General features: G+C 45.5%; 1 protein-coding gene across 1 annotated transcript in view; it reads right to left on the bottom strand.

Annotated features, from left to right (window-relative positions):
• Positions 1-11,183, bottom strand: part of LOC120920741 (probable ATP-dependent RNA helicase DDX60) — a 271,914-nt gene that overhangs the window by 88,138 nt on the left and 172,593 nt on the right. Inside the window, exon 26 of the mRNA XM_040332991.1 lies at positions 109-252. Within this exon, the coding sequence (XP_040188925.1) occupies positions 109-252 (144 nt within the window). The remainder of the gene's footprint in view (positions 1-108; positions 253-11,183) is intronic.

Raw genomic sequence — 11,183 nt, forward strand, 5'->3', positions numbered from 1 at the left:
GTGTATTTAATAGAAAAACTGGAGCAAATAGGATAAGTTAATTCAGTAAAAAAAAAAAAAACATACCATAATACTGAGATCGTTTTTCAATGCTTGCACAGCACTTACTGTATACTTTTTTCTATTTTTTCTGCTTTTTCTTCTAACTTCCTAATTTCTTTCTCATCCTGAAGAGTTTGTTTCTTTTTCTGTTTTTCTTCTAAATGACTATCCAACTGTATTGCCAATCTTTCCACCATACCCACAGAGAATCTAAAACCAAAAATAGTATTTTAGGAAGAGATCATTGTATTAACAACTTAGAAAAATATTTTTAAATAAAACAACTTGGTGCAGAATCAGATAGATACAGTGTAAGGTTCAAGGGTTTCGGGATGCATACAATTCTTAAAATCTGCTCCATTTTAAAGTGGAACTTAAAGGGGTTGTAAAGCTTCATTTAAATAACAAACATATCATACTTACCTCCACTGTGAAGTTCGTTTTGCACAGAGTGGCCCCGGTCGTCCTCTTCTGGGGTCCCACGGTGGCTGTCTCGGCTCCTCCCCGCAATAGCTAACCCCCCTTGGGAAGCTCTATCTCATACACTCTGCGTCCATAGACACAGAGGGCCAGATTCAGAAATCTGCGCGCAAAGTTGCGGCGGCGTAACTTTTCTTATTTACGTTAAGCCGCCGCAACTTAACACGCAAGTGCTGTATTCACAAAGCACTTGCGTGTTAAGTTGCGGGCGGCGTAGCGTAAATTCAAAACAGGCGGGTAGGGGGCGTCTCCTATTTAAATTAGGCGCGTCCACGCATGCTCCCAATTATGACGGTGTTTTCAACGTGAACGTAATCGACGTAAATCCCCATTCACGGACGAGTTGCGCAAACAACGTAAACATTTTCAAATTTCCCGCGGTCACGACGTCCACACTTAACATAGGATGCGCCTGCTTTGACCAGCTTTATCTTTACGCCGGGAAAACCCTTACGTAAACGGCGTAAAGTGACTGCGTCGGGCCCTCGTACGTTCGTGAATTGGCGTATCTCGCTGATTTACATATTCTCTGCGGAAATCAGCGAGAACGCCCCCAGCGGCCATTTTAAAATTGCAGTTAAGATCCGACGGTGTAATACAATTACGCCTGTCAGATCTTTGCTGCAAACCGGCTTATCTTGTTTTCTGCATACAGAAAAACAGATAAGCCGGCGCAAAGTGTGAGTTATAACTCTTTCTGAATCTGGCCCATTGTGTATGTCTCGATCCCACCCCCCAGCAGGTGCAACATTGGATTTGATTGACAGCAGCGTGAGTCAATGGCTGCGCTGCTATCAATCTGTCCAATGAACGCTGAGAAGCAGTGAAGGGGACGAGCCAAGCAGATGAATGGGCTTAGGTAAGTAAAACGGGGGGGGTCTGGGGAGGTCATCATTGCCAGGTGTTTTTTCACGAACTTTACAACCCTTTAACTGTATCTGAGCACCACAAACTGACTCCAGGCATTTATGAAATCAATTTGGTCTAGGCCAGAAAATTTAAAGCAACTGCAGAAATGTAAAAAAAAAGTTTAAAATATAATATTGCAATAGTGTATAAGAAGGCCTAATATACACTGCTTAGCGCCACCTGGATATAAGTACCTATGCAAAACCAAGAGTAAAGAATAACAATATAAATATAAAATTATCTGCTAATTAAATAACAGACAACCTAAAAGGAAGCAGCTGTTTAAAAAAGAAAACAACAAAATAGCACTCTAACGCTTATTGATGAAAAAGGTAAATCCATTCAATAAAATAAAGCACAAACAGCGCTAATCATTAGGTGGCGTAATCGCTACCACCATGAAATCCAAGGTAGATGTAGAACAGCAGATGAAAAATGTCCAAGAAGGAGTGTTTAAAAAGAAGAATGTAGCAGCGTGCACCATCTACCAAAATCCTCTCAATCCACCACTTGTGAACACTCGCCCCGTCGGGTTTCAAACTCACCACAATGAAATAAATGATAAGCCTTTCAGTGAATCAAACTTCATTGACCATGGATCTCTGCAGACAGCATCTATCAAGGAGCCACTTATGATAAGGAACCTCCGATGCCATGGATGGGGAAAGATTGCATGCAGGCCTTGCTGCCTTGATCTTAAACATGGTCCTTTTTCATCAATAAGCGTTAGAGTGCTATTTTGTATATGTTAAAATATAATATAATTTAAATATAATATTCCTTCCTGTCTATATACTTACTATCAGCATGGAGATTAAAATAGCGCATGTTGATTAAGTGAGTTTAGTTCCACTTTAAAGGGCCAGTAAAAGTTATGAAAAGTATCCTATGTACATTAGTTACAAAATAGGTTCAGAGCACTTTCTAAACTTTCAACCTGTACTTGATTATATCAAAAATTATATTTAAATAAATGTGTAGTAAATCATCAAGTCTTTACTATATTTCCATATAAAACGCTTCATTTTAAGTGTGTCATGTTTGGACACACGTTTGGGAGGATGGATTTACGAAATGCAAATAGACTGTCCACTTTGCAAGTGCAGTTGTTACACTAATTTTTCCAAGAGCTTAGTTAATGTGGTGAAGCTTCACTTTGTAAATAATACCCAATTAGGTGCAAGATAAAAACAAAAAAGCTGTACTGCCTTCACTAAGCTCCATTAAAAATGTGAGCAACTGCACATACAAAGTGCAAAGTCTATTTTCCTTTAATAAATCCACCCCATGAAGTTGATAAAAAGTACCACATAAATAGAATTATGGAATACTGTAATATGCCATATAGTCAGGTACTTATAAATCTTCTTATAGGGAAAATGGCTAATTGGGTCCAATTTGGGCATTTTCACTTAGGGGTGTACTTACTTTTATTGCCAGCAGTTTAGACATTAATGGCTGTGTGTTGAGTTATTTTGAGGGGACAGCAAATGTACACTGTTATACAAGCTGTACACTGACTACTTTACATTGTAGCAAAGTGTAATTTCTTCAGTGTTGTCACATGAAAAGATATAATAAAATATTTACAAAAATGTAAGAGGTATCTTTTGTGAGATACTGTATATAATATATAGTAAAGTAGGCCCTTTTGGACATATGGGGGTTTATTTACAGTGCCTTGAAAAAATATTCATACCCCTTGAAATTTTCCACATTTTGTCATGTTACAACCAAATACGTAAATGTATTTTTTTGGGATTTAATGTGATAGACCAACACAAAGTGGCACATAAATGTGAAGTGGAACAAAAATTATAAACCGTTTTCAAAATAGTTTCCAAATAAATATCTGAAAAGTGTAGCATGCATTTGTATTCAGCCCCCCTGAGTCTTTTTGGGGATGTCTCTAGCAGCTTTGCACACCTAGAGTGACATTTTTGCCCATTCCTCTTTGCAAAAAAGGGATTTTTAATACAGCTTACCTGTAAAAATCCTTTTCTTGGAGTACATCACGGGACACAGAGCGGCATATTCATTACTATGTGGGTTATATGGAGTACCTTCAGGTGATGGACACTGGCAATCTCAAACAGGAAGTGCCCCTCCCTATATAACCCCCTCCCATAGGAGGAGTACCTCAGTTTTGTAGCAAGCAGTATGCCTCCCAAAATGTTTCCCATAAGAGGGGTGGGAGCTCTGTGTCCCCTGATGTACTCCAAGAAAAGGATTTTACAGGTAAGCTGTATTAAAAATCCCTTTTTCTTTCTCGTACATCACGGGACACAGAGCGGCATATTCATTACTATGTGGGATGTCCCAAAGCAATGCTTTACTGAGGGGAGGGAGAAATCTTCCCAAGACACAAGGATTTAATTCAGAGATACTCTCAAATAATAATAAATCCAACTTAGTCGAGAAAAATTAAATTTGAATTTAAATTTTAACTCAAGGGTGCCCCCGATTCTGAGGGTCTTAAATCGCAGCCCGCAGCACTGCCTGCCCAAAGGCTGTATCTGTATTCCTTCTTACGTCCAACTGGTAACATTTTGTAAACGTGTGGACTGAAGACCAGGTTGCCGCTTTGCATACTTGAGCCATAGAGATCTGATGGTGTGCTGCCCAGGAGGCGCCCATGGCCCTGGTAGAATGAGCCTTTACTGACAAAGGAGGAGGCAACCTCTTCAAGCTGTAGGCCTGAGTAATTAACTGTTTAATCCATCTCGAGATGGTGGATTTTGCAGCTGCCTGCCCTTTCTTGGGCCCATCTGGCAAAACGAACAACACATCTGTTTTCCGAATCTTCTCTGTAGCTTTAAGATAGGCCTTCATGGCCCTGACAATATCCAAGGTATGCAGCAACCCTTCCTTTCTGGAAGTGGGCTTCGGAAAAAAAGAATGGTAATACCAAATCCTGGTTCAGGTGAAAACTGGATATAACCTTTGGTAAAAAGGAAGGATGAGGACGGAGAACCACCCTGTCCTTATGCAGAATAAGATATGGCTCCTTACAAGATAAGGCTGCCAATTCTGACACTCTTCTGGCGGAAACTATGGCGACCAGAAATACCAACTTCCTTGTTAGTAAGACCAAAGGAACTTCAGCCAACGGCTCAAAAGGTTGTTTCTGTAGAGTTGACAGAACAAGATTCAAGTCCCACGGACAAAGTGGTGACTTAACCGGAGGATTAATACGTAAGACCCCCTAAATGGAGGTCTTAACCAGCGAGTGGGTGGCCAGCGGCCTCTGAAACCACACTGACAAAGCTGAAATCTGTCCTTTGATTGTGCTTAATGCCAGGCCTTTATCCACTCCTAGCTGGAGAAAACTTAACACTCGATCAATGGTATACTTGCGGGAAAGCCATTTCTTGGACTCACACCAGCCTACGTAGGCCTTCCAGACCCTGTAATAAATCACCCTGGAAACCGGCTTTCTAGCCCTGATCAGGGTAGAGATTACCTGCCTAGACAGCCCTCTACCCCTGAGAATCAGGGATTCAGCCGCCAGGCCGTCAAATTTAGACACCGTAATGCAGGGTGGAGGATCGGGCCTTGCGAGAGTAGGTCTGGCCGTAGAGGAAGCGTCCAAGGGTCTCCCACTGCCATCTTTAGGATTAGTGAGTACCATGCCCTCCTGGGCCATGCTGGAGCTACCAGGATGACTGGTTTGTGCTCCACCCTGATCCTGCGTAACAGGCGGGGTAGCAACTGTAGCGGGGGAAAGGCATAAAGAAGTTTGAACTGATGCCAAGGGCAAACCAACGCATCGGCTCCGCAGGCCATAGGGTCCCGTGTCCGGGACATGAACCGGTCTAGCTTCTTGTTGAATCTCGATGCCATGACATCCACGTCTGGCATTCCCCACCTCTGGCAGATTATCTGAAAAATTTTCGGATGCAGAGACCATTCCCCTGGCGACAGAGTCGGACTCCTCAAGAAGTCCGCCTGCAGGTTGTCCACCCCGGGAATGAATATTGCCGATATGCAGGGCACATGAGCTTCTGCCCACAGGAAAATCAAGCTCACCTCTCTCTGAGCTGCCTGACTCTTGGTTCCCCCTTGGTGGTTTATATATGCCACAGCTGTGGCATTGTCCGATTGTATCCTCACCGGGAACCCCTGCAATTTGGCTGTACAAGCCTCGAGGGCTAGCCGAGCAGCTCTGAGCTCCAAGATATTGATGGGCAACTGCCTCTCCGCCTGTGCCCAAGTACCTTGGCGAGTGCAACCATCCAAGATCGCTCCCCATCCCCTCAGGCTGGCATCTGTGGTCACTATCTTCCAGGCCACGGGGCTGAAAGATTTTCCCTTCAGTAGATTCTGAGGATTTAACCACCAGCACAGACTTTGCCGGACTCTTGATGAGAGTGGCAAAGGAAATTCCAAGGCCTGTGGCCTCCTGCTCCATGCTGACAGAATGGCTGCCTGTAGGATGCGAGTGTGGCTTTGAGTGTAAGGTACCGCCTCGAATGTGGCCACTAGCTTGCCTAGTAATCGCATACATAGGCGAATAGTTGGTTCTCTTTTGCTTAGAACCAGATGTATCAACTCTTTGATGGCCTCGACCTTTACTAGAGGCAGGAACACTCTTTGCTGTTCTGTGTCTAACGTCATGCCGAGGTATTCCAACCGTCTTGTGGGTTGGAATGCTGATTTTTCTCGGTTTAGGATCCAACCGAACCTCTCGAGGTACTGAACCGTGAGGGCCACTGCTCGTTCCAGGCAAGGAGACGAGTGATCTATGACTAGGAGGTCGTCCAGGTAGGCTAGGACCGTGACCCCTTGGACCCTTAGATTGGCTAGGATCGGAGCTAGGACCTTTGTGAATACCCGGGGGGCCGTAGCCAGCCCGAAAGGGAGCGCCACAAATTGGAAATGACGCTGGGCCACTGTGAAGCGGAGAAATCTTTGATGTGGCTGAAAAATTGGCACATGAAGGTAAGCATCCTTTATGTCTATGGACGCCAGAAAGTCGTCTTTCTGGAGTGCGGCGGCTGCTGACCGAACAGATTCCATCCGGAAAGAACGAACCCTTAGGTAAACGTTTAAACCCTTTAGGTCCAAAATTGGCCTGACATCGCCATTGGGCTTTGGAACGGTAAACAGATTGGAGTAGAACCCTAGCCCTTGCTCTTGGGCTGGTACCTCTACTATCACGCCCTGGCAAAGCAGATGATCCAACGCTGCCAGTAAAGAGGCCTTTTTTGTTGGATCGTTCGGTACCCTTGACTCCTGATAATGAGGTGGAGGAAACTTTAGAAACTCTAATCTGTAGCCTGTGGCCACGGAAGACCGGACCCATCTGTCGGGGATATCGGCTTCCCAAACCTCCGCAAAAAGACGAAGCCTTCCCCCCACCCTTGTGGGTGGGGGCGCCCCTTCATAAGGCAGATTTAGGGGCTGGCTTTGCTGGCTTACGATACCACTGCTTCTTGCCCCCAGAGGCCTGTCCCTGCGACTTATTGTTAAAGTTTGATCTCGCAGGAGGCCGTCGATACTGCCTGGAATTGGAGGGCCCCAGAACAGGGGAGAGCTGCCTTTTGAACGCAGGTCCCCGAAACTTCTTTTTGACCGGTAAAAGGGTACTTTTGCCACTCGATATAGTCTGAATATATTTATCTAGATCCTCTCCGAAGAGTCGACCTCCATGGAAGGGAAAACCTGCCAGAAGCTTTTTGCATGGGGGCTCAGCCGCCTAGTTCTTTAACCATAAGAGCCTTCTCATGTGTACTAAAAATAGTGACAAACGAGACGCCTGCTGAATGGAGTCCTTTATAGCATCCACCGCAAAGCACAGGGCTCTAGGAATATCCGATAATTCTTCTGCCTGCTGGGCAGGAATGTCTTTAAGCATCTGTTTTGTCTGGTCTGTTAACGCCTGACAAACCCCAATAGCAGCCACTGCTGGCTGTATCACTGCACCTGCCGTAGCAAAGGATGCCTTTAAAAGTGTCTCAAAACGCTTATCCACCGGTTCTTTAAACATCTGTATGTTTTCCACCGGGCAAGTTAAAGATTTATTTACACAAGAGATGGAGGCATCCACAGCTGGGAGAGCCCACCTCTTGGAAAAATTTTCTTCCATAGGGTAGATGGTGGAAAATCTTTTAGGTGGTAAAAAGATCCTATCTGGTCGTATCCAATCCTGAAAGATCAGTTCCTCTAACAGAGGATGGACCGGAAAAACAGTGTTGCTCAAAGGCGCTTTCAATGAACCTAAGGATGATACCGCCGAAGCCTGAGGCTCCGGTAAGGGCAACTTAAATGCCAGGCGGACCATGTCTGTCAATGACTGAATCCACAAGCTCTCTGCATGGGAGGTCGAGACTGGCTCCTCATGAGTAGACTCCTCATTCCCTGAACCCTCATGGTCCTGGTCTGAATGATTTTCCTGAGCTTCTAATTCTCCAAGGGAGAGAACCTCAGCATCTGGGGGTACACCCCCCGGTGATGGAGACCTAGTCCGCTTCTTGCCCGACATGGAATTGACTATCATAGTTGCCAATCTCTTCTCTAGTCCCCCTAAGGAAAGGGCTAGCATCTCCTCTGTGACAAACACAGGGTTGGGTGGATCTGAACTAGCCTCAACACCAGATCCCCCTAATGGCTCAACCAAGGCACCCACTACTGGAATAATTTGTGGGGAGAGTACAGGCATATCCCGACTCGAACCTTCAGAATCTGAGGGGGAACCCTTTTGTCCTCTGGCACCTCTTGCCATTTCCCCTGATCCTGATGCTTTGGAAGCCATGGTACAATACCGAGGCACCCCTATTTACAACAACCGACTGATGTAGGTAGGAGAAAAAACTATGCGCTTTTAAGGGGACAGTAGTGAACAACTAATGCCCAAAAAACCCAATGGGGAGACGAGTATGTGTTCCCCTTTTTTTTTTTTTTTTTTTTTTTTCAATTATGCATATATATATTTATTTTTTCCTTTTTTTTTATTAATTTTTTGGGATTTTTGGATCCTGAGTCCCTTTTCCCCTTTCTCTATGGAATCACATTGTCTCCCCCACAAGAGAAATTGCAAGAATCCACCTGCTGTAAGGAATTGTTTAGGCTAGATTGAAAAGCTAGTTCTGTTTGTCAGAACTGCAATACTCCCTTGCGCCACCGGGTGCCACTGTGCATCAGGCTTGCACTGCTGCCGCTCTGTGTCCTCCTCTCCTGAGCTCAGAAACGAACTGAGCCAATACAGCACAGAGGAAGGGCCGCCCCTTCCTCTTATGAGATCCAACGTCCCGCCCCCCCTCTAAAAACGGCGCGATTTTTATTTTTTTCTATATATCGCTGTGCACGCGCCCGCGCGCGTGCCCGTGTCACGGGGGGGGGGGGCCATGGTGGAAGCAGCATGCTGCAGGGACGGAGGAGAGATGACAGGACACAGAGGAAACATCCGCACGGCACCCGGCCAGGTAAGAACCTCCAGGTAGGCCCAGACACCTCCCTAGTTCAGGGTAAAGAGTAGGCACACACTAATACCCCACCTAGCGCCCAGCCAGATAGAACCTGCAACACATAGACCAGGGAGATCACACATATGGGGAGTAAAAACACACAGACCATCCTGTCTTACACAGACATAGTGGCCCCAGACTGCCAATGCAGGAGCATACTCAGGCAAACTCCCCCAAAAGATCCCCCTGGAGAGCCTGCTGACGAACCAAGTCCCGCAGGCCCCCCCCTTCTTACCTGCTCCATGCCGCAGGACCTTGCACAGCAAGTGGTCCAATCTTCCCCCATCTCCGTGGGTGGCGTCTAGACCTTCAGGCCCTGGGGTCCTTTGAAGGAACCCACTGTCCTGGACCCATATAGCATCCTGGCAAACAGAGACTTTAGGCACCCCAAAAGGTTCTAAGTCCTGGGCCCAGGATCCAGCTCTCTGAAAGAGAAGCATTATGGGCAAAACCCCCTAGTTAGGGGCCCGGGTACTGTCCACTTTGGCTCTGAGGCACCTTGGACAGATCCGGTTAGCCTGCCTTGATCCCAAGGATGTGGAGGCAAGCTATTCCATGACCAACACCTAAGACACTGGCGAAAAAACTGAGGTACTCCTCCTATGGGAGGGGGTTATATAGGGAGGGGCACTTCCTGTTTGAAATTGCCAGTGTCTATCACCTGAAGGTACTCCATATAACCCACATAGTAATGAATATGCCGCTCTGTGTCCCGTGATGTACGAGAAAGAAATAGCTCAAGCTCTGTCAGATCGTATGGAGAGCATCTGTGAACAGCAATTTCCAGGTCTTGCCACAGACTCTCAATTGGATATAGGTCTAGACTTTGACTGAGCCATTCTAACACATAGCCCAGTCAATTTAGAATTTGTGGCAAGACTTGAAAACTGCTGTTTACAGATACTCTCCATCCAATATGACAGAGCTTGAGCTATTTTGCAAAGAAAAATGGGTAAAAATGTCACTCTCTAGTTGTGCAAAGCTGGTAGAGACATCCCCAAAAAGACTTGCAGCTGTAATTTCAGCGAAAGGTGGTTCTACAAAGTATTGACTGGGGGGGGGGGGGGCTGAATACAAATGCATACCACACTTTTTAGACATTTATTTGTAAAAAAAATTAAAAACCATTTATCATTTTCCTTCCACTTTACAATTGTATGCCATTTAGTGTTGGTCTATCACATAAAGACCCAATAAAATACTTTATATTTTCGGTTGTAACATGACAAAATATGGAAAATTTCAAGGGGGTATGAATACTTTTTCAAGGCACTGTACTAAAGGCAATATAGGCTGTTCATTTTGCAAGGGGATTCGCAGGGTCGGATTTACATCTCAGGAGCCTGAAGGCAGAGAATTTGAAGTGCCCCCACACCAAAAAATAGACAGTAGGACCAACCTTTTTTTGCTTGATAAAAAAATTTCTCATAACAAAAAAAAAGTATTACAAGAGAGTGCAGGGTTTAGGAGTGTGTTATGCAGAGAATGCAGGGATCAAGAGTGTGTTACACTCAGAATGCAGGGTTAAGGAGTGCATTACGATCAGAATTCAGGGTTAAGGAGTGCGTTATGCTCAGAATGCAGGGTTAAGGGGTGAGTTACACTGAGAATGCAGGGTTAAGAAGTGTGTTACGCTTAGAAACAGGATTAAGGAGTGCGTTACGTTCAGAATGCAAGGTTTAGAAGTGCACTACTCTCAGAAAGCAGGGATCAGGAGTGCGTTACAGCCAGATGTAGGGATCAGGAGTGCGTTTCGGTCACAATGCAGGGATCAGGACTGTGTTAGGGTCACACAGCAGGGTTAAGGAGTGTGTTAGGCTCAGAAGTCAGGATTAAGGAGTGCGTTATGGTCAGAATGCAGGGATCAGGAGTGCGTTACGCTCAGAATGCAGGGATCAGGAGTGCGTTACTCTCAGAATGCAGGGTTAAGGAGTGCGTCACGTTCAGAATGCAGGGTTAAGGTGTGCGTAAATTTAGCTGTGCTAGGTGGTAGCTAGCCTGGCTAATTCTCCTAAGCCTGGTGTTAACTGTGATTTCTCCCTTTTGCCAATAGGTGGCACTGTCACCTTTTGGCAACAGTGTGATGAATTGTAGTGGATTCAGGTTATGAGTGCATATACTTCTCTCAGCCAATCAGCAGGAGTTTCTTTGGTCGCTGAGGATGCTGGAAGAGGGTATTTATTTGGAGACGGTCAGGTGATTTTGGTTCTTTCCACGCGGACTACGGCCTGGGTGTGTGGAGCAGGGGCTCGGCCTGAGGGGAGCCTGATCGTTGCCTGAAGGCAA

Source organism: Rana temporaria, chromosome 1 (genome assembly GCF_905171775.1).
Source record: "Rana temporaria chromosome 1, aRanTem1.1, whole genome shotgun sequence".
In the NCBI taxonomy this organism is placed as follows: Eukaryota; Metazoa; Chordata; class Amphibia; order Anura; family Ranidae; genus Rana; species Rana temporaria.